This window comes from Ursus arctos, unplaced genomic scaffold (genome assembly GCF_023065955.2).
Source record: "Ursus arctos isolate Adak ecotype North America unplaced genomic scaffold, UrsArc2.0 scaffold_18, whole genome shotgun sequence".
Taxonomy (NCBI): domain Eukaryota; kingdom Metazoa; phylum Chordata; class Mammalia; order Carnivora; family Ursidae; genus Ursus; species Ursus arctos.
Genome location: NW_026622852.1, coordinates 38859971 through 38884746, shown reverse-complemented (window position 1 = coordinate 38884746; position 24776 = coordinate 38859971). Strand labels below are relative to the sequence as shown.

General features: G+C 41.1%; 1 protein-coding gene across 4 annotated transcripts in view; it reads left to right on the top strand.

Annotated features, from left to right (window-relative positions):
• SVEP1 (sushi, von Willebrand factor type A, EGF and pentraxin domain containing 1) overlaps positions 1 to 24776 on the top strand; it is a 194306-nt gene that overhangs the window by 23623 nt on the left and 145907 nt on the right. For all 4 annotated transcript variants that reach the window (XM_044386734.3, XM_026506030.4, XM_057313668.1 and 1 more), the window contains exons 2-3: positions 2984 to 3239; positions 6451 to 6627. In XM_044386734.3, coding sequence (XP_044242669.3) covers positions 2984 to 3239; positions 6451 to 6627 — 433 coding nt within the window. The remainder of the gene's footprint in view (positions 1 to 2983; positions 3240 to 6450; positions 6628 to 24776) is intronic.

Genomic DNA, 24776 nt, shown 5'->3' with positions numbered 1-24776 from the left:
TGCAGTCTTGTGTAATGGTGATGGATCTCGGGTGTTAGAACAATGTTACACAACCCTGCATTTTTATCATTCTACTGACTTTTGCTGGACAAGGGGAGCTTACTTCCCTGCCAGATATTTATACAAGCTAATCAGAGGCTTGATACAATACAGATGGTGATAACCTTTTGCCGTACGATGTCCATGTTGCGGTTTTCTTAGGCAGCAGAGGGTTTGCCTCATTCAGTATTGCAGACCAGAAAATTCGATTTCTTCAGTGCCTTGCGAAGGACAGCAGATGATGTAAACTATTTCAGGAACACTAAAAGTTTTGGAGCGTCAAGTGCCAGGCCTCTACCACATTCCACAAACGTTACCACAGATCTATTTACTTCTTAGATATGTGCGATGAAAATGTTTTTATTGAATTATGTTTTTATTCAAGTGTGATGGAGCGCGAAGATTGGGGGAGGGGGTAAAATATTTTCCGTAAATCATCCACTCCTCCTCTGTCTTTTAAAGTGCATTCCAAACCCAGATCTTGTGTAATTCTTCGCTTGGACTAGTAGTCCTGCTATTCTTCTATTTTAAGCTTAATATATTGTCTTGCCAACACATATAATGGTTCCTGTAAACACTTACCAGTTCCCCGCAAGAAGAGAAGAAAAATAGAACCACAGCTTAATGTGTTTCGCACGGAATGAGTAGTACGGCAAGAAACCTCCACTAAATCCCTAAATCCTAACCTGAATGTTAAGGAATATCATTGACGTGAGCTACAATTAATGTTATAAAATAATATTTGCGCAGAAGGATAATAAAGGCACAGAAAGAAAACCTCATCTTTTTTTGGTACCAAACTGTACGAAATAAAGTACACGTGCGCACGCAAATATTCTGTACGTTCCTTCTGCTCCCTCAAGACCAACTCATGCAAGTAACTGTCTTCAGACTACCCTAGAGTTTATTTACTCATTAATTCGTTCATCAAATAGATATTTACGAATGCGTTCTGTGCCAATGTCCAGAACCACACCAAAGAAGATAGTTTGCTTTTTTTCTCTCTCTTCCACTTCCGTCCAAATTCTCACTTTCTCAGTGTCTTGCTTATAGTTTGCTTCCATGGTCTTATAGAAGAGAGAGTAATCGAAATGAGCAAGAGCTTAGGGGTGTGGCTGTGGAGGCTAGGTTATGATTTCAGAGTGAAACAACCCAGAAAGACAGAGTTTATCACGTGGTAAAGAGCAAGGCCCCTGTAAACACAAGTTACCACTTGGAGCACGAGAACTAGGAGTTACCCTTCAAAGCCTGATGTATAACTTTAAAGACAAAATAATATCTGACTTCATGCCGCCCATCACAGATCATTGGATTCCCCCTGCCCCGCAGGTGATCCTGAATGAAAAAAGTGTGTGTTGGTGTGTGTGTGTGTGTGTGTATCTCAGTCCATTCCAATTACTGTTTATATTGATACGGCTTTTCTCCTGGGGTGTGTACTAACTGAAAATATAGATGTTTATACACATGTAAATGTATCTGATAAAATATAAATATGTATGATGCATTTAAATGCACTTCAATTATTATTTTTATTGATACTCAGATTGTCCTTTATTTGGCCAGAAGAAGCTCCTTCAGGCTGGTTTCTGATTCTTTTTGGCCCTTAGCAGGAGTAGGTTTCTGAGAGAGGGAGGTAAAGTGTTTGAATGCCTCTTCTCAAATTGCTGGCTTTCCAGATGTTTTCCAAAGTCATTTTTAGTTTCCTTTAATTGTCTTTAAATTCAGGTTTAGCGGCATTATCTTTAGCTCACGAACATTAATGAAGTTTGGTTAGAGTTATTAAATTAGAGTCAATAGCCACGACTTCTATACTAAGGAACACGTGGATCGTATAATCTGAGAGAATCTGGACCTTATAGCTGAGTCTGCCCCTTCAGGGAATTGAGGCAGTTATTTTTTTTTTAAATCCTATCATCTCCTTTTAACTTTAACAAAACATACGATATACTTGTCGCTCTTCCTAACTACCTCTCGAATGTACTTGAATCACTGCCTAATAGACGTCGAATTCTTTCTGAGAACTTGCCAGAAAATATACCCGGGCACTTCTTTACCTTTCCTGCCCATTTGCGATGAAAAGCAACAACAGCAAATTCAATTACAATCCCAGATTCACCACTGGACGCCTTGTGCTTTTGCAGTTCGATGTTATAAAGCATCAGTGGCATAAATAAATGCCTTTAATAAAAAGGTTTCATATCCCCCTTCTGTGTATGCAGGAGGAATAGCATATAACGTTATAAAGCATAACTCGTCCTAAAATAATAAAGCCCAAGTGTCCGATTGAATAGATTAGTATTTTCTCATAAAGATAGGGCAGCATCAAAACCGGCCGATTTGTGCTGATGCCGGGTGGTCTAAAACAGATGAGGGAGTGAATGAATTCTGCAGTTTTGGCGAAGCAGTGGAAAACAAACATGGGAGGTAGGTTGGCCATTATTAACCCTGGAAAAGACATTTTCTGTCAAGTTTTCTTCTGATTAGGCTTTTGATAAATGGTCATGATGTGGTTCAGCTAAGTAGGTAGATGGACAGCGAGCTGGGTATACTTGGAAATAGATATTTAGGACTCAGATTTGGCCCATGTGTCAAGAGCCTGAAAATTCATAAAAATAGCTTAACAATAAGTGGTAATATGGATAAAAATGCATCCCATAGACATTTGCTGCTCTTCATTAGCAAGCTGCATGGCGGTCACGAGGATGCTGCCACTGGTGATAATGGTACATTTTAAGTGCTTTTAGGGTTTTCTGTGGGTCTGTGAGACGACCATTGTAGGCGCTAGTCTGTGCCTGTTTCTGTTTTACTCTCAGCAATCAGTGTTTGTTCTCGCTCTTGTGACATGCAAATGATCTTCATAGATGCCATTTTATAGAAGAGAGGAGGCACATAGTAGGCCACCACGATACACACTCACACTAACTTCCTTTATTTCATTACACAGCAAATTCTCCGTCACTCTAGAGAAAACTCAACAAAAGTTATATTCCTCATTACTGATGGATATTCCAATGGGGGAGATCCCAGGCCAGTTGCAGCATCTCTGCGAGATTTTGGAGTGGAGATCTTCACGTTTGGCATATGGCAAGGGAACATTCGAGAACTGAATGACATGGCTTCCACCCCAAAGGAGGAGCACTGCTACCTGCTCCACAGTTTTGAAGAATTTGAGGCTTTAGCTCGCCGCGCATTGCATGAAGGTAAGGGAAAGCCAGTGGCGTGACATGATGCATTTAAGTGGGGGTTCCTTCTCACCTACTGCTTGAAACCTCTTGGAGGGTAGCATCAAACCCTGCAGAGTCTTCCCTGAGCATGATGCCAGTGTGTCCTTGGTGTAATAGGAGCTGTGTTGAACTTCATGAATAGAGGTGACAGTCCGACTTGCAACAGGAGTATTTGTTTTGCTTTATTTTGTTTCTTAACAGCTGCGATGGATTTTCACTAGATACCCATATGCTCCCACCTGGAACCGTTAGAATCAATGGAATGAATTTAGGTGTGTTTTAAGGCCACACACAGAGCGGGAAGCCTTGACTTAGATCTATTTATAGTTATCTGGAAGAATGAAGTAAACATTCAGAGACATGCATAGTGAATCTCACCAGAATGTTTCCAGAAATACATATGAAGATAGAGGGACAGTAAATACTTACCGCATACTTCTTGACCTGAGAGTTTGAAGACGTGTGTGCTTACGGATAAGTTGAAGAGCATGACCCCAACAAGGAGTGAAGTCAGTAAACCCATTCGTTAGAGTTCGCTGTACACCACTTATAAGGATGTTTAGTTGTGTGATTTAGGTTAGGTGAACTTCCAGGCATAATAAGGGCATGCGTTTTGCTAAGCCACCAGGGAAAGTATAGATTGGGAAGGAATGACAGGAGATCCAGCCTCAGACCAAAACCATGCGACAAGTTAGGCTTGATCCTTGCAGGTATCTGTGTGAAAGATTCATGTTAATAGGCAAATCGTGGCCACGTGAGGTTTCAAGCAATTCATAAGGAGCAGATCAGCCCTATCATATTTCCAAGAGAAGCATTTAAGAGCAGGATCTCAGACTCGCTGTGGATACAGCAAAAAAATCTTAGTCACCTACTTGCTGAGTGGCTTTTGGCAAATTATTTAGCTTTTGCACTCCTTAGGTTTCTTGTTAATAGACTAGGAAATGAGAATAATACCTATTCTATAGAATTGTTACAAGGCTTAAATGGGTTAATACATATGGTGATTAGAAAAGTTACTGAGGGCTTATTATCCGTAGCCCTCATTAACCGTCCACTACTATTCTTACTTTATCTAACATCTACAAGCCTCATTTCCTCTACTTTTAAAATGGAGATATTATAATGCAGACCACAGAGTTTTGTCAAGAGGAGTAAATAAAATATTTAAATATTACTAAGTGTAGTGTTATCACATGGCAGAAATTCAGTAACTGTGGGGCTTCCTTTGTTTCTCCTTTTCTCAGGGAAAAGTGGTATGTTGAGTGGGATGGCAGGGTGGCTGTTACTAGCTGGGATTCTGAAATCATGGGTGTTACCTGCCATGTTGTAGAGGACTAATTTCCAGTCCTCTCATCCCTCTGCTTGTAGGATTGGGGCCTTCTTAGAACCCTAATGCCAAGTTGACCCAGAAGCTGAGTTGGGACAGAGTGTTCTTTTGGTTACAATATTGCAACAGAGTTTTGGAAGGCATCAGTTTTATTACAATAAGCAGATATCTAGAATGCATAATTCTCTGATCAAGTTTCCAAATTCGGCAAGGAAAGATCCTGTTCCTATTGCAAAGACCTGATCAAGTCAAAGGAAATGAGCCTGGTTTTCCCTCCCTTTAAGTCCTCTGAAGCTACTTTCAATTTGGATGGATCCACTTTTGGTCTCAAGACCGTCCATGTGTCTGGCCATCCTCAATAGGCCTAGGTTACAGAATAATAGCTTTCTCCATATGTAACATGTATACTTACCTCTCTCTCAGACCTGAATGTCAGTGTACCAGTCTTGGTAGCTAGATCTTTCTTGCTCCTGAGTTGCTCTATTGCCTAATAATCCAGTGGTCCAGTGCCTCAGAGCTATGTGTACGTGTTGTAGACCTTTTACCCACACCACAGTCTCTTAAATGGAGCTTTAATAGGGCACCTGATTGTACTGGTCTCTTTCAGTTGGGGCTCGAGTCTTCTCTTTACCTCGCCCCTGTGTGTTGTTCAGGGTCCTAATGCACAGACACAGATGTTCCTTAAATGAGGCCATCACCAATCTTCTTTCCAGGTATTCAGTTGCAAGTGAATGTGTCTTGCTGGAACTCACGCGTTCGAGTTCCTACGAGGGGCCCATCACTCTGTCTGGGCCCAGCAACAGCCCAGGGATTTGGGCTAATAAGACTTTAGAACTTCTTCGGCAGAGTAAATGAAACTTATTATTTGCCTGATTCTAGGCCATCCATTCTGGATTGCTCGTATTCAACCTTACCCTGCCCTGTTAAGTCACTTTCTGAACGACTCTGCCTGAGTTCTGGAATTCCCAGCATGCCTCACTTCAGAACATGGCTCAGGTCATCAGTGTGATGATCTCCATTCACATAAAACATGAGAAGTTACTTAACATTGAGAAATAAGCCATCTTCTGGTTCTATTATTAAACTTGTGTGGTGCTGTTAAGTCTTTATCCCATAACTGTAGAAGTGATGGTATCTATTCTTAAGCCAGTAGCTCACGAGCCAAACCCTTATGCAGCAGTCACGATTATAATTTTATTTACCTTTTTTTTTGTTTGTTTTTGTTTTTTTTTTAAAGATTTTTTATTTATTTATCCGACAGAGATAGAGACAGCCAACGAGAGAGGGAACACAAGCAGGGGGAGTGGGAGAGGAAGAAGCAGGCTCATAGCGGAGGAGCCTGATGTGGGGCTCGATCCCATAACGCTGGGATCACGCCCTGAGCTGAAGGCAGATGCTTAACCGCTGTGCCACCCAGGCGCCCCCCCCCTTTTTTTTTAATTTACCTTTTTGAAAAGGGGTTTTGGAAATCTAGTTTCTGCTGCCTGACCTCATATTGTAGGAGTGGGGCACTGCTGGTGTGGAAGCCAGGGGGGTGACCTGGGGGACCGACTACGTTACTTCCTGCCGCATCTGGAGCTTCCTCACTGAAGTGCTTAATTTCTGCCTGACCCTGTGTAGCCTCGAGAGCTTATGATGAGGTCCCAGACTGAAATAACTTCACTGAATGAAACAAATTCCCAGTCTGTGGTAGTGCACAGAACACACATGCATATTTGGGTGGGAGTGGTGTGCAGTTGGGAATTGGACGGATATGAAAAGATATCTTCTCCAATTTGCACCTAAATTTTAGCAACTGGAGAATGTAACATGGAACTGCTCGTTTGTTTTTTATTACCCTCTGTCCTATGTCATCGACAGATCTGCCTTCTGGGAGTTTTATTCAAGAGGATATGTCCCATTGCTCATATCTATGTGAAGCTGGCCAAGAGTGCTGTGACCGCATGGCAAGCTGCAAATGTGGGACACACACGGGTCAGTTTGAGTGCATCTGTGAAAAGGGCTATTATGGGAAAGGTCTGCAGTACGAATGCACAGGTGAGTCTCCAGTTTGTGTGTAATTGTACGAGTAATCTGTTACTGTGGAAAAAAAAGATCCCCGAACTCAGTGACTTAACACACTCGTTTATTGGTTGGTTGGTTGGTTGGTTGGTTCGTTGGTTGATTATTATTGCTCATGAATCTTTGGGTCAGTTGGGCAGCTTGTTTCATCTCAGCTGTGCTAACTCAAACATTATCATTAGCTGTGAGTTTGGATAGGCTGCCTCGCTGATCTTAGTTGGGTTTTCTTACCTGGTTGGGGATCAGCTGGCTGGAGTCTGGTCTACATCGACTTTGTCTAGGACCACTAGATTGGCCTTTACGGGGCCTCTCACATCCTATCAGGCTCATCTGGGCTTTTCATGTGGTGGCGGCCAAAGTCCAAGAGGGACAAAGGAAGTTTGCAAGGCCTCTCGAAGCCTTGATCTTCCTAGATTTGGGAAAGGAAGATTTGGGGGTCTTCTGTTTGTGATCAATCAATAACCAGATCCATCCTATAGGCACTTAAGCCAAAATATGCCTTAGTCTCTGTAGGAGATTGAAGCTAGTGGGATTCTGGTCTTCAGGCCGGAATTTGTGGGATTGTCACAAAAAATGCAACATTGGCTTGATGGTCTTTTAGCCCTTCACAGGTCTCCACAAAGGGACATCAGAAAGCTTACTAAAAGTGACATCACTTCATAGTGGAATTCACTGCATCGACATTTGTCATTTTACCTGCTCTGGATTTCCTTACAAGAGGATCTTTATATTTCTAATATTTTATTAGCAAGTCCAAGAAGAGCAATTTAGGACTCTGGTATTTTACATTGTGTTTTAGGAAATACTTCTAAGTAATATTCTCCTAATCTTTACAAGTAGCATGTGGCTTTCTGTGATAACATTTTGTTTGTTCGTTTTACCTAAAAGGCAACATTTGCTATTTGGGAAGAATGTATTCCCATGGAAATTAACAGCCACCAGGAAAATTTAGGAGCAGGTTTACTGTATACTCTACCATGTGGTCTTTTGCTGCTTGTTTCATGCGAACATTATTTTATTCTGACATTTGGTAGACCTGCTCAGCAGCACAGAAAGGTGTCTCTCCCCTGTCTACGTGACCTGCTGTGTCTCTCTCCTGTTTTCTCCTTCTCATAGGACATTTCCTTTTGTGTTCTTCTTTTATTCTCCTTTATTCCCATTGCCCCCCAGTTCCCCTCCTTTAATTTCTCCTTCCTCCCCTGGCCCTGGTCCCAGCAGGCAGACACATACTTCCTAGGTCCAAGCGTCCATGCTCACCCAGCAAATCACTCCTTTCTTGGCTCTGCTCCTACCCCACCCAGCAGGAATTCTCATTTAAGCAGAAGAAAGGGGGAAAAATCAGCCCAACTGCCTCTGAGTTGGCAAAATGCCTTCCCTGGAATCTTCCCACACTTTCATCAACAGCCCAGCTTGGCACTCTCCCCAACACCCCCTCCTTTCCCCTCCTCCCATCCTAGCCCACCAGACACAGGCAGAAGCTCTCATTTTCTTTCCTCCGTGCTGTAGTCAGCATGTCTGCTTCCCGTGTGGTCGTAGACTGAAACGTTCCCTGCCAACGAGCCCCTGCCGTGTGGCTGCCCAACAGCCTCAGCCATGCTGGGCTGCAGCCCCACTGCTCCCCGGCCCTATAATCTCACATCCCAAGGGAGAAGTGGCAGGATGAGACAGGGGGCAGTTCACAAACCCACTACCCCTGGTTCCCCAAGTAGCTGTGGCAGCTCCTAGTCGTACATTCCAGGCTGAAAGGCACAGCAATCTGTAATGTGTGTGAGGTTGGGTGGGCCTGTCAGTAGAGCCTCACAGAGGGGACAGGAGTACTTCTGCAGCTGGTTCTTGCCAAGAACACCAAGCACAAAAGGATTAACTTATCCATCCCTCCTCCTAAATTAGTAAGCCTCAGCTTACCACTTCCTTTCACGCAAGATTTAAATGAGATAGAGTTGCACCGATACAAATGTTCATATTGTCACCTTTAGTATTTGTTGCTAGGGGGTTAGGAAAAGGCGCGTTGGAACCCCAAGGTGTATACTGTGATTTGTGTATTTGTAGGAGACTGCACCCATCACTGGCTTCTCCTACACGCTAGGAACTAAGAGAAAAGAAATTTATTACATCTTTCCTATGGCATGAAAGACTCATTACCAGACTCTTTAGGAAAGGCAAAAAGAAATATTAGCACTAAATCATCCAGGACTGAAAACCTGGAAGCTGTGAGCCCCTTTTAAAATCTGCTCAGTCGACCGATGTTACTGAGCGTGTTTTTCAGACCAAGCCCTATGCTAGGCAGCAGGCTGGGATTTGGCAGTGAGCAGACGGGCATGGTCCTCACCTGCTGGGACTTCCAGTCTATGCACACAAGTCAGTCTGTAATCACAAACTGTGATGTGTGCTATTAAGTAAAAAGGCCCATGCTGTAAGGCAGGAACAGTGGGGAAGGTTCTAAGATCGTCCCTCTCACTAAGATCTGAAGGTGTCTTGATGATAGCTGTTTTCTTGCTCCCGGAGAGGATGTTACCTTTTGCTCTGAAGAGTTGGAATTCTGAGTATTTTTCCTCAGTGTAGAAACAATGCCTTTCAGAACCAAATCATTCCTCTGTACAGCCAGAAGAAACCTTAGACATTATCTACATGAAATCTCTCATTCTACAAGAGGAAAGTGAGGTGTTCGGAAAGATGAAGGAAAGATGAATATTTTACTTAAGATGGCGTGTCTGGCCATCAGCAGGACCCCAAAAGGGACCTAGGACACTTTTCTGTAATGTTATTCTAAGTTCTGTGTTATTTCCAAGATATCGCATTGCTTATTTTGTATTTTTGAAAATAACTTCTTATAGATATTGTTTTTCAGAGACCATAGACACTGAACGGTGCTCAGAGTGTTTAAAAACACAGGAAGATCTGGCTCAAATTCAACCTCTGCCGGTTATAAATGATGTGGCTTTGGACAAGTAATTTCTTCTGAGTCTCAGTTTCTTCTGTAAAATGTGCTTAATAGTGGTGTATATAGATAGATATACATAGATACAGATTTATATATGCACACACACATATATCTTTGTATGTAGAAATACATAGATATGTGTATATGTATACATATGTATTTCTTATATATGTATAAATAGGTTGAGAGAATATACTTAGACTGCTTAGGGTAGTATCTGGCACATCAATTCTGAATCAGTGGTACTTTTATTCTTAATCACTATTGTGAGATAATATAAATATTATGAGAAAGTTAATGAATGAATATTAGTAGTTCCCTCACGTATGAGATACTTGAAGATAAATGACACCATGTATTTTATAAAACTTTGCCATGGGAGGTTCAGGAAGATCTAGACACGCAGGTGAATACCACTGAGAAGCCTGGCGCCTGCTAAAGGTGGAATGCAGTTTTTTTTGTTTTGTTTGTGTGTTTGTTTGTTTTCTGAGAGAGAGAGAACATGCGTGAGTGCGGGGAGTGGCAAAGAGAGAGGGGAGAGAGAATCCCAACCAGGCTCCACGCTCAGTGCAGAGCCCGTTGCGGGGCTTGATCCCACAACCCTGAGTTCATGACCCGAGCCGAAATCAGGAGTTGGATGTTTAACCGACTGAGCCACCCAGGCACCCCTGGAATAAATTTGGACCTGACGAGTCTCCAGTGAAAATCAAGAACACTGAGTGAGAGAAGGCAGTGGGATAATGCACCCCTTGGATGTTGGAAAAAGTAGAGCTTGTTTGCTTTGATTAGGGAAAAAGACCCTGAGGTAAATTGTATTTGTTAATTTCATAGACAAGCATGCTAGAGCTAGCTGTAGGGGCTTTGCTCGCTTGGGAGGTGAGGAAACTCCATCCCGTGATCAGGCGGGAAGCGTGGCAGAACTGAAGCAGAATCCTGGTCTCCCAACTCCGTGCGGTCCTTCCTTTATTTTAGATTGTCTCCACTGGTGCTGTGAGACCTCAAAGAAAGTTGACGGCTGTGGTATCACTGTGCTCTTCTCTTTTTCCCTCCTTGTTCTGGGTGATTGGCAATCTGGGTTGCCTGGGTTCTCAAACAATGACTTTGCTAAGCCCTGTCCAGGGCAGTGGCTTTGCTTGAAGTGGCCTGAGCACCACTGTCGCGGTAAGCAGCTGCTTCACAGACAAGACCTTGATGCAAAAAAGATCTCAGTCATTGTGGCTCCATCCGTATCCTAAACACTTTCACTTGAATGCCAGCTTGAAGACATTCCTTAGAAGTTACTAACAAGTAATACTTTGTCAAAAGAGTTCAATTTTATGAGACGTTTCTTAATATTCTTGAACTGGTTTTTAATTTCCCTTGGCTCAAAACTTGAGTTCATTTCAAAATAATCCCATGCTTTTAGCTGGTGGTCTTGGAGAGTGCGTGCTAATAGGTTTTACAGAAGTGAGAATCCTATAATAAACAGACAATCCAAGGTAGATGCTTTGTTCATGTATTTCTTATTCATTTGTATAGTGGTGCTGACCATAGAAACCATAGTCGACAGAAGTTCACCTAACGCTAAAAAATCTGCTAAGGAAAGAGAATTCGAAGTACAGTTGTAATACTTACAGATCCACTCCCCAGATAGTCCAGTCTCAGGGAGGCATTGTAATAAAAGAAATCCAGTCCAGCAATCAAAATAAATTTCAAAACAGTACAAGTCCTTTTCTTGATTTTCTCTAACTCCAAACTGGGGCTATATAGACCACAGCAGTTCTTAAAATCTCACTTTTCTCATCATCCTTTCCCTTAGAAACCATAACTCTTCTGTACTTATCTCTTCAAATTCCTCCCTACACACACACACACACACACACACACACACACACTCATACTCAAGCACACATGTGCCTTCCAAGCCCTAACTCAAACTCCTTACCCTTCTCACTCTTTCCTCTTGAGTCTGCAACACCCTCTGGGGAACCACAAATGGAGAAAGGCCAGGAACACTTGCATATCAATCCTTTTTTGTTGTTGTAAATCAGTGCTTTATAAAAGGCCTATGATATTTTGTTTTTTAAAAAACCTACATAACCCAGTTTCATTTACTGTAAATACTTTGTATGATTCAGAAATTCAGGTATGGAATTTTTAAAAAGATTTTATTTATTTATTTATTTTAGAGAGTAAGAGAAAGAGAAGGAGCACGAGTTGGGAGGGGCAGAGGGAGAAGCAGACTCTCCACTGGGCGGGGAGCCCAACTCAGGGCTCTGAACTCAATCCCAGGACCCTGAGATCATGACCTGAACCGAAGGCAGAGGCCCAACCAATTGAGCCACCCAGGCGCCCCTCAGGTGTGGAATTTTAACACTGCATGTCCACGTTTAAAGGATTGAGAAGATATTCCCCTAGGATTAGTAATTGAACTTCAGCCAAGAGAACTGTACTGCTAAAGTCTAATGAAAAGAAGTCTAATGAAAAGAAAGTGTTGCTTCTGTTTCTAGCTCTAGCATTCCTGTCTTTGTCCGGTATCTTTGATATTGGCATTTGGACAGTGATACAGATGGTGATGAAGATGACAGTAATAATAACTGATAATTAATTATTTAAAGAGCACTTATGATATTCCAGGCCCTTTCCCAAGCATTGATATATATTAACTCACTTAATGTTTATAATAACTCTCTGGAGTATTGTTTCATTTTAGAGACAAGAAAACTTAAAGTGTGAAAGGTTGAGTAACTTGTCCTGAGTCACATAGCTAACAGAGCTGGGAGGTAAACCTAAGTTGTCTGGCTCCAGACCCTATAGTCTGGCCATAGAGATAGACATTTAACAAATGAACACACAGTTAAAAATACAATTTCAAATTTTGTTAAATATTAGTTTGACCCTTATGAGGTCATCAATATTTGATGATTTTCCACCCATAAAATATCAGCTTCGTATGTTTTAACCAAATTCTAGGAAGGAAGAGAAGAACATGAGTTAAATAAAATGTGGATCTGCTTAATGTTTTTTAATTATGACTCATTCATAGAATAAACTTCAAGCTTCTTAGCATGGCATAAAGGCTTTGCCTGAGTTGGCTTGTCTTTATCCTTTGAGCTAAAAGCTGGACCTGGTTATAGTTTCCACCAAATATCATGCTATTTCATTCCTCAGACCTTTTTTCCTGCTCTTCTGGTTCCGTTCCCCACCACACCCAACTATTGTCTTTGTCCTTCTTCATCAGACTAGTGATTCTAACACGCATTGACAAATTCATTGTCTGTGTCCACTGTCTACCTTCAGAGGCATAGTAAGTGCTCAAGAAAGAGGATGTAGGTAAGAGGTCAAGTTTAATACCAGAATCGTAAATGGATGAGAACTCATTATTGAAATCTCAGGCAATCGCATGGATTCTATGTCTGCCGTGGCCACCACAGAATCCCTAGCCCAAAGGCACATGGTAAGAAATTTTTAAGAATGTATTTTTTTTTTTAAAGATTTTATTTATTTATGTGATAGAGAGACAGCCAGCGAGAGAGGGAACACAGCAGGGGAGTGGGAGAGGAAGAAGCAGGCTCCCAGCGGAGGAGCCCGATGTGGGGCACGATCCCAGATCGCTGGGATCACGCCCTGAGCCGAAGGCAGACGCTTAACGACTGCGCTACCCAGGCGCCCCAAGAATGTATTTTTTTTAATGTAAAATATTTACATTTGGTTAAACCTTGTCAGCAATAAATCAAATTCAGGTTATGGTTGCTATCCTGGAGTAGTCATTTTTAGATGGCTAGATCATCAAATCAGTTGTGAATAGCCAGTGAACCCCTGTTGTAAATCCAAGCAATGGCAGATGTTCTAAGCTTTCCCCTGAAGGGATTTGAAAGATGCAAAGTATGAAGACAATAGGCATCTTGAGGACACTGCTTCTTTGCAGACATTGACTCCATTTCAGTGAATTTGGAAGGATTTGCTGATTGAAAATTATAGCTGGATGAGGGCCAAGGCTGAGGATAACGAGCGGAAGCCCCAGTTATATTATTTTTCATGAAAGGAGGATACACTATAGAAATAGAAACACTAAAATATTTGTGTGGAAGTATCTTATACATGTAAATATATGCACATGAATCCCCACCCCCATGCTACACACAGACATTTTCCTGTCTAAATATTATGTCATTTCTTTGGAAAGAGAGAGGACAGAGAGCTCTAGAAATTCTTGAATGGAAACCAAAACATTTGGCAATCTTGTTCTCTGAGCAGAGCTTAGCTGACTTTTTTTTTCCAAAAACATCCCCAGCGGTGCCTAATAATGGATTTGTAAGGTATAAGGAATCTGTGCAACGTATTCCTATTTGCTTTTTACGAGGGAATATTGTTAGCAGGTTGACACTGGTTACCATCAACTTAAGGAGGTAGATGGGTAACTGCTGCCTAGAGTAGGCTAGTTTGTTCAGTTTTCCACTGAATGAGGTAGGTATTCAGTCCTGGTGGTGCATTTTCCAGTCTATTATGATTTTGTAGCAGGAAAATGCATAGAATTAGATGCATTTAACCACAGGTGTGAAACATCACCAAACTCCAGAGTCAATAAATTTTATTTTCAGTTCATTTATTGTATTCTTCAGCTCTGTGATTTCTGTTTGATTCCTTTCTTTTCTTTTCTCTTCTTTTCTTTTCTTTTCTTCTTAGAGAGAGAGAAAGCAAGAGAGTGCATGGGGTGGGAGGGACAGGGGAGAAGGAGAATCCTAAGCAGGCTCCACATCCAGCATGAAGTCCAATTCGGGGCTTAATCCCATAACCTGAGCCTAAATCAAGAGTCAGCCACTTAACTAATAGAGCCACCCAGGCGCCCCCGTCTGTGGTACTTGAATCTTATATTTCCTGTCTTTCTGTTGAAGTTCTCACAGTGCTCATCCATTCTTCTCCTGAGCTCAGTGAGCATCTTTATGACCCATTGCTTTGAACTGTATCAGGTAAATTAGTTATCCCCATTTGATTAAAGTGTTTTTTGCTGAGATCTTATATTGTTCTTTTGTTTGAAACATAATCCTCCATTTCTCCATTTTGCTTGACTCTTTGTGTTGGTTTCTATGCATTAGGTAAAACAGCCATCTCTCCCAGTCTTGAAGAAATGACCTCATGTAGGAGATGAAACTTAACTCTGGTTGCCTCTCAAAGCTTTGTGATTGGCCAGGCAGCCATTTTTATTGTTAGTGGCTCCCAGTTGTTGAAGGTGTGCCAAGACCTGACAGTGTTCCAAAGGGGAGGAGCTCAATTAGCATCTGACTGTGGGTTGATTAGAAGCCAGACCCTCAGGCAGCAGCTTTTAAAGTATGCAAATATATATAGTCTTGTGGGAATGCTCGCAGGAGTAATGCCAGCCACCAGACCCAGGCGATCTAGAAGTGTCCCCTCAGGGTCAGGTGTAAAAATTGAGGCTCCAGTGGATTGTATAAGCTCTTTTGGGGGAGATATTGGTGAGCTGTCATGAGGCTGAGGGAGAGCACCAAGACAGCATCCATCTGCCTCTGTTCCCTCAGAGCAGTAGGCCTCTGTGTGCGAAACCTGAGACCTGTGCCTGCAGGCCAAGCTTCAGGACAAGCAGCAGGCCTCTTTGAAATAAAGACAGAGGGTGTCTTACAGTCTGCTGTCTGTGCAGTGCCCTGGGGGTGGTAGCCGACCAAAAACTATCGCTCCCATTGGCACCATCTGTGGGACCCAGGAGCACAAGCCTGGGGCCACCAGAGCCAGGGGATCAAGGGATAGCCTCTGGGCTGCAGCTGCAAAGCCAGGGCACCAGATGGGAGATACTGTCACTGTAGAGTGTGGCAGAGGGACTGCATGCAGATGGTGCCTGCTGGGAAAAAGGGGGGGAAAAGCCTAGTGTTTAAAACCAACAAACAAGATGGTGCCCACTGACTAGAGCAAGTGTGAAGGTGGCACCTGCCAGCCAGCAGTCTTCTAGCTCTGAGCTGCGTGAGATGCCTGCCCCTCAGGCCGACTCTAGGGTTGGCAAATGAGCCTCATCCCGGGAAGTCTGGGTGCCCTTGGATTGGCTGCTCACGCTGAGTGGGGGCAGGTGAGCGGGAGGAGCCCCGCGAGAGTGGCTTCTCTGTTGGTTACAGCCCTGTGCAGCTTGTGGACGTGAGCCTTGAGCCTGGTTGGTTTGCAAAGCTAGATGTTTCTGGGGCTCATCGATCAGGTGCAGGTCTTAAGAGTTCAGGTGCCCGATGTGGGGTTCCAACCTTTCACTCCTCAGGGAGAATCTCTGGGCTTTGAGTTTCCTCGAAGTGGTGGGTCACCCTGGGCAGGGATGGGGTTTATGGGGAGATCATGTCTTAGGCTCTCCTACCCCCCTTGCTGTGGGCCTTCTCTTGTTTGTCTGATGCATAGCGTTGCTCAGTTTTTAGATTTTTTTCAGAGGAAGTTGTTCCATATATAGCTGCAGAGTCGATGTGTCCTTGGGATGAGGTGAGCCCAGGATCCTCTTATAATTGCCATTTTAAACCAGAACCTCCCAAAGTCAGTTTGTTGCATTTTTTAGAAATACTCATAAAACTATATTCAGTATTCTAAAATTGTCAAAGTATAACCAGTTCCTGCTCTGATACCATTATAAAATCTTACCTTTTTTCCTTCTATTCCCTGGCCCCGTTATAAGTAACTCCAATAACAATGAAAAGGACACAAAGGAAAACATGTAACATCTGTTAATTAGTAGTCTATAAAATATTTTGCTCATGTAACCCCTGAAAAATTGAAAACCCATATGCCCCTTGTCGAAAGTAGCCATTGGAAATTTTTCAGCAGGATTTTAAAAGATGGTATTTCTATAATACTGTATTGACTTTTAAAATAAAACTATGATGTCACTTTTAAACGTACCCATTGAAATCTTAATACTATAACAAATTTGATTCTTTTTAGGAGTATCCCTTTGTGAGGCAGCTTTTTTCAGTGCAGCAACTTTGCATCGTTTGTTTCCTTAGATCTCTTCCATCCTACTTGCTCCACCTAATTCAAATGCAGTGTATTTTTATGTTCTCAAGCCTTTTATTGATCACAGAGTTCTTCTACTCTGCCACGAAAATTGTGGATATACATTGAAATTAATTTTTAAATTTTGTGACCAAAATTGCTGTTTGATTGAGTTATTATTATGTTATCTGTATATAATTTGTCAAAGATATTATTCCTTTTGATACTTATTATCTGTAGAAATAAGATGCTATTGGAGATTCGTGTCTTCATGAGATGAATCATGATTAATTCATTTGTCCATGGACTTCTATTATTAGAATAAGAGAGCATACGGCATCAATTTCATTTCTATTTTTCATTTTTGTAGGTTTTAGTGCTGAAAACCTTCTTCATACAAATATGTAGATTGGGCTTGAAAGAGTTGTGTTGTATTGACGTCACTCAGTTCTTTGAGTTCCTCCTGAGTTACGTGCCAAAAATAACATGAGTTATCTATCATCCAAAAAAATATTGCAGATGATCTATGAGCTGACTGTTCCCTTAGGTCCTTTTCTAATTTTACTGAAATTGAAGAATTGAAATACTTTTGACTTGCAAAAGGAGTTATTACCCAATCATTACATCATTATAATCATTCATTTTTTCACAAGTTTCTGGGAAGTCCCCCAAAGAGACTTTGCTAGGACTCGTTAAAAGACTACCCGTTACTATTTCACGTGGAAGTGCTTTGTCTAATCTAATCATGTCTCAGAAAATCAAAACAATACATATTATAATAAACCTTTAGTAATCCGGTAATTTCTGATAAAATTATTTTACCTTAGAATGTGTATTAATATATTCTTACCAAAGTCTTGGAGCCATAGATTTAGCTTATTTAATCTATGGACAAATATCCTATAACCTATTTGTGACAATATTGCACACAGTTAAATCTGTCCTCCAAATCAGACTGACTTCCTGAGAGAAGAAGGCTAATGCACATTTTGGTGGCCAGCATATTACTTTAGATTTCCACAATTGGCAAATAAGGCAGAGAGCCTGCTCTGAGTTTCTCCGCTGGATAAAGTTGCTGCCACCTTCAGTATTTCCCATGGACATTGTCTCCCTTGCTTTGCCCTCATCAGACTCTTTTGAAGAAGTGACATATTCTTTGACACTAGTCAGGAAGTTGAATAGAAAAGGTGGTAAATGAATGATGCCTTTACTCGCACTTCCCTAACCTACAATGTTTCTGAATTCAGAAAATCCCAGAAATGAGTCAAAATACTCCATTTCCAATGTCGGGATATAGTGAATGATATTTAACTGAAATATGTGTAAAACAAGGAACGTTTCTTTAGAGGACTTGCTTATTGTACTTTAATTCAAATACGGTCTCCAGGTATCAAGATTTTGAATCGTGCTGGAGCTTTGTTGCTTTGAGACAATGCACCCTAGTAAGATTTAGAAGGGATGAAAAGACACATTTCTTCTGAAAAAATGAAGGGCAGTTACGAAAAGGTTCTCTTGACGCTTTTTCTGGTACAACTTAAGTAAGAGTGCCTGTCCATGTCGAGGTTCTGGAAGTTGTTCCTCTAAAATGATTCATGCCACAACCACACACCTCTTGCAAAGTTTTTGCCTATTTATGTTCCTCGTTTGCAGAAGAGGAAACAGTGTTAAAGAACTTAAGAAGTTTCCCTAATGTCATTCAACTGTAAAGAAGTTAGCGTGCAGACCCATCTCTCTCAGATCCCAGAATTCATGCTGCCTCTGAGCCATTATACTGCCTACAGTCCATCCATAGCACTCATTGCATGGTCATTATCCATCAAAGAAATGATCCAGAAATATTTTGCTGCTCTTTTCAGCTTATAAAGTAAACTGTTGCTTCTAAGTTGTAGCCTGGCATCCCAGATGTTTGGTTCTGTGGGGTCTGTACAGGGTTTGGTGCTTACTAAATGTTAGATGACTAGCCAAGCTTGGATGATAGCCAGTGTTAGCAATTTGAAAATGATAGCCCAAGCTACAGAAAATCAGACTCAGTGAAATCATGATGTGCCATGTAGTATGCTGAACGCTGGTGGTGGTAAGATCGATCTATCTATCTATCTGTCTATATGTATGTATGTATAGTCATTGATTGTAGTTAGTGGCATGAAGTCTACTCATGAATCCTAGTTCTGTCACTTACTGTGTTTTTCTGGGCAAGTTCTTTGACCTCTGTGGACCTCAGTTTTCCAGTTTATAAAATGGGGTTAATAATAGCAGGATGGTCATAAAAATTAAATGAGATAATGTGTGCAGAAAGCTTGCTAGGATGCTTGGCCTATAGTAAGTGCTTCATTAATTTAAATAATTATACTCTACCAGTGTGGGTCTCTTAGGGAGTGATTTTGCCCCCCAAGGGATATTTGGCAATGTCTGGAGACACTATTGGTTGTCACAGCTGGAAGGAGCTACTGTCATCTAGTGGCCAGTGGCCAGGGGTGCTGCGAGATATCCTACAGTACACTAAACAGTCATCGACAAGTTCCAGATGCCAAATCGTACTGAGGTTGGGAAACTGTGTTCTGTATTGGCAAACTGAGTTAATGCTTTAGCATAAGATTAAAAAGCGTTACGGGGCGCCTGGGTGGCACTGCGGTTAAGCGTCTGCCTTCAGCTCAGGGCGTGATCCCAGCATTCTGGGATCGAGTCCACATCAGGCTCCTCCGTTATAAGCCTGCTTCTTCCTCTCCCACTCCCCCTGCTTGTGTTCCCTCTCTCACTGGCTGTCTCTATCTCTGTCAAATAAATAAATAAAAAAAATCTTTAAAAAAAAAAGCGTTACTATATCTCTTTGTAAATATCAAAGAAATATCAAAGCCATGTGATTCTACTAGAGGTAAATTATCTCTTAATTATGATCATCAGAGCATCTTATGCTCCAGCTGCCACGAACTGCTGGTAGCCTCCTCAGACGCTTCAATGCCTTTCATGGTTCCGTGCCTTGTCCCCTTTATCCAGAATATTCCACCTCTCATCTGTCCCTTTCTTACCAGTACTTCAGGATTCACAACAAATTCACTTTTCTTAAGAACCTTCCCCTTTTATCCCTTCTTCCATAGATTCATTGCCATAGCAATGAGTTAGAGCTAGAGTTTTTCGTTTTCTTAAATATCTTCTTTCTGTTAAAAGACCATATAGTATGATCATTTTGGGTAAGTTTTTCTTCTTTAACACTCTATGAATCCTTTTAGGGCAGGATTACATCCATGTCTCCTTCTTTTTTAATAGCCTCTGAGACATGGCACAGGGACTTGGAGCAAGCGTTAATAAATTTCGAGTGAAGAATGAATGAGTAAATAAATAAAGCACACTGCATGTTCAGATACTAGAACACAGCATATGGAGACTCTGCTTGGTTCCCAACTTCCTGGGAATTTTCCATTCCTTTTTTGGAGAAGTGAAGGTGAACAAGTCTACTGACCCTGAGAAGCACTGGCTTAGAATCAAAGCAAGCCATCTGGAAGGCTGAGTTCAACATAGGAAGTGGCTAATAACACATTTTATCTCTTTCATGTTATCTAGTTAATGACATTATTTTCCAAATCTCCTAAAACTGTGTCACGGGCGCACGTGTGTGTGTGTGTGTGTGTGTGTGTGTGTGTGTGTGTGTGTGTATGTGTGTTTAAAGCTATTTACATGTATTGATGATTGATGGTTTGGAGAAGTATTTTAATTCATATAACAGTGCAAGATAGCATTCCAGAATGTTGTGGAGTTTTACCCTTTAAGCAATCATATAACAAATATATAAAGCAAGTCATTATTACTGCATGTAGCATAATGTTAGTAGTTGGGAAAATTTGCATTAAAACTTGAGATTTATGAATTTTGTCAAAATATGGAAGCAGGTATATGAAAACGTGTCATGGACCATGAATCAAATGATAAGAAAAAAATTAATCAAATGCACTTTATATGTGAAATACTGCAAACACAACCATAAACATTAATAAAGCAAGTTTACTGTTTCACCATCAATATTTAATATTTTAAACAAAAAAGTTATTTTACTATGGTATGCAGTATTCTTAACCTAAAAAATACAAAGAAATAAATTAGAAATCACTAGAATTAATAGATTTATAAGGTAGCAAGATAAATACTTCAAAATCAATAAATTTTTATGCAGAAACATTAAGTTTAAAAAATCTTATGACATCCCATTCACAATAATAAGAAAAAAAATGTATTTCCTAAGAATAATTTGAAAGAGAATTGTGTAACCTTCATGAGGAGCTATAAAATTTTATTGAAACTGACCTATGAATAAGAAGGTCAACTTATGAATTTATGCAGGAGAAATACTAATTTCCAATCATTCTAATACTCATGTACACTCTTCATCATATTATTTTTCATGGATCGAGGCACCTGTAAAGCAATAGTTAGGCATGAAGAAATATCCTTGACCACCTCCAACCACACCTGTATAGTAACCTGGTACCACAGGCTCCAAAATCCAGTTTCTCAATCTTGGATATTTTTGGATGTACCTTGAAATTTTGCTTCTTTGCCTTTTGCTTTTGAATTTTTATATTTTTTTCCCTTTGAGATAATTGTAGTGTCACATGCAGTTTTAAGAAATTATACAGAACGATCCCCTATATAATTTTCCTAGTTTCTCCCAATGGTAACATCTTGCAAAACTATAGTGTAATATCCCACTGCAGATATTGCCATGGATGCAGTCCCACCAGATACAGAACAATCCCACCACCACAAGGATTCATAACGTGCCCTTTAGAGAGCCCCAAACACTTCCCTTCTGCTCCTAGTTGCCCTCACTTTGACCTCTTGCAAAAGAAATTCTCCATTTCTATAATTTTGTCATCTCAAGAGTGTTATATAATCATTCCCTCAACAGAGAATGAGGTATGAGGAGCATTGCCTTATTCCTGCCAAGTGAACATAGATGTCTGTGTTCGTCATTTTGCCCCCACTGACACTGATATGTATGTGTGAGGGGGATCCCCATTACTGCTGGGTGTGGACGGAATTTCTGGCTCTCGAAGGCCTCCTTATTGCTCCCCACATGACCTCCCCAGACACTACAAAGAGGGGACCTCTTTGCTGCTTGGTGGTGATGAAAGTTCTGACTCTCCACGGGCCAACTCTGACACCACTCCAGAGAGGGTGAGGAAAGACCCCTTGCTACTTCCGGCTGGGTGTGGCAGTGAGACACAACCCTCACCCCTGTCATCTCCACTGGCATGAAAGACCCACCTCTTTACTTGGCCATCTCTGATACCACCCTGGCAGAGGTGTGGGGGTGCCTCACTAGAGCTTTGCAAGAGTAGAAATCTAGACTTCCCACTTGGTCTCTGCCTGGTATGGCTGCATTGGGCCACAGTTTTTCTGTGGTGTCTGGCTGGAGTAGAGGAATTGACTGGTTCTTGTCTAAAAGTGTCCTACTGCCATTTCTTCATCTTCTAGCTAGAAAGCGCAGTATTTTGTTGTTTTGGAGGGTTTTTTTTTTTTTTTTTTTTTTTTGGTCCATTCCCATTGGTGTTTTGGATGGCCAGCTTCTCTAGCCCTATGTCTGGGATATGTGAGGAAAAGGGAAGCCCAAGGAATTCACTCTGAAGGTCCCTAGCTGGTCTGCCTTTTTATTAGTGTCATTTTATGTTTATTTTATATGTAACCTTCAGGATTTTTAGTTGTACTTACCAGGGAGACCAAGAAAAAGTACATCTACTCCATCTTCTCAGAAACAAATTCTTCTACTTTTTCTGTGCATCATATCTTCTCTGGTGACAGATTTTTCCATGTTGGTTGTATCAGTTCAACAGTGGTATTGCTTTTTATGTGTTAACTAGGCACATCTTTTGTGGAAACACAGTGATGTCTGTTTTTCCCATATCTTATGCCCAATGATGACTTTTATTTCTACTGAAACCAAAGTAAAATGGAAGAAAATAACTAATGACCAGTAAATAAAGGATAACAATTTTAGAAAAAGTTATAAAATTTTGATTTTTTGCAGTTAAGCAAAAAAAAAAAAAAAAAAAAAGAAAGAAAGAAAAAAAGCAAAGCATTCCTCACAGTTCAAAGTTCTGAAATGATCCTTATGTATAGGGGAAAATGGGAGTGACTGAATCAACATGTGTTTGAGAATGAAATTTATTGTCCTTCAAAATAATTATCCAGAAGTCACCCAGAGTGATTTTGTCACGTACCTTGACTTGAACATTGTCATTGTTTTCACTGTTTTAAGGATAAACTCTCAGCTTTTGAATGTGGCCTATCCAGTCTTCATGGTTTTGGCACCCACTTACTTTTCTAGCCTCACCCCTCTGTACTCCAGCCAGAGTGAATGCTTGTTTTTTCAAGCATGCTCTCTCTTGCTTCGGGGCCTGCACTTATTGATCCCTCTGTTTTGAATGCCATCCCCATACGCCTACACTTCTCACTTCTGTACATGGTTCTGGTCTCACTCTGAAATCACTTTGACCAACAAAGCTGACCACCCACCCCTGCTGCAAGTCTAGATAATGTCTCTCTTACATGTTGTCACATAACATGGTACTTTGCGCCTTTTAATCATCTGTGTAAGACTACAATATCTGTAAGGATACGGATGGAGTTCTGTCTTATTCTCTATCCCCAGTATCCCTTTACCTGTCATATCCTTCTCATCCCTACAGAGGGTCATGAAATTTTAGTGTTACAACTACTTGGTTACAAACATGATCACCCATGGTATCACAATGGAAAAACCAGTTCCGTAATTGGTTATATAACTTAGAGAAGGGCAGACAGTGTCAGAGCTAGTAATAATTACCAGAATTCTCTTCCAAGGGTTCTCAGTTGATCCTTTGTACCACACCCTACTTTAATGGGTGAAATGGGAGAAAGGTGGTGACATGGTGAAATTTAATGTGTTGAAAGCATTGCAGTTGCCAAAGTGGAATACTTGCAATTTTATTTACACACGGATTATTCAGAAGACAATCCAAACATTTTAATATGGGAAGATGGAAGGAAAAAAATGGCTACATGAGTGGACTACTTCGAGGTGCAGTAGACTAGACCACACAGATATCAGAATGAATGCCGGGTGGAACAGATCATTCTAAACTGGGGTTTATGGAAAGTACAGAAGGAAGTCATTTAAATCTATCCATGGACTCCTTTAACTATTGAATATCTTTTAGGTATTTTGGAAGATATGATTGTTGCCCAGTACTTGCCTTAAAGTAGTTTATTATGAAACGGAGCTCTATAATAACTATACAGAAGTCAGATTGTGTGTCATGAACCAAGTATTATGGTTAATCCAGTTCTCAGCTACTGAGATTAAATGAAAATCAAAATGAGATGACATATATGATATACAAAATGCTGTAGATGTTCTAAAAATATTAACTTTTAATTATGGAGGTGATGGGATTTGTACTAGGTTTGAATGACAGGATTTGGGCTATTAGAAATAGGAGATAGCCCTGTGGAGAACAGAACGTACAGACCTGTGATGGATATTAGCAGTAGCTTGTATAGATGGGTGAAGGGGCTAAATCTATGAACATAGTGGGGTTCGGGGCAAGAAAGTTAGGGAGTAGGAACTAGATTGTACTAGGACTTGAATTCCAGGCTGCAGAGATGGCCTTTGGTTAATTGGCAACTGCAAGCCATTGGAGATTTCTGAGCAGGAAAGTGGCGTGATTGAACCTGTGTTATAGGGATGTTAATTTGGCATACATGGACAGAAATCACTGAATGTGTACTAACCTGGAAGAAGAGTTATACGTATGGAGGTTACAGAATCAATCAAGTCATAAAATAATAAGGTCCTAAATAAGTGTAACAACAATGGGCATGGAAAACAACAGGTATCCACATTTCCAAACTCCTAAAGATCTTAAAGTCTTTTTTTTTTTTTAAAGATTTCATTTATTCATTCGACAGAGAGAGACAGCCAGCGAGAGAGGGAACACAAGCAGGGGGAGTGGGAGAGGAAGAAGCAGGCTCATAGCGGAGGAGCCTGATGTGGGGCTCGATCCCACAACGCCGGGATCACGCCCTGAGCCGAAGGCAGATGCCCAACCGCTGTGCCACCCAGGCGCCCCCCAAAGATCTTAAAAAGTCTTATTGAAGTGAAGTAGAGATGATGAGGGAGGGAGAATATCGAAGGCAAGTATGGCCTGAGACTTGACTCATAACTTACCCCTCCTTGTAAGACCACAACAAACACCAC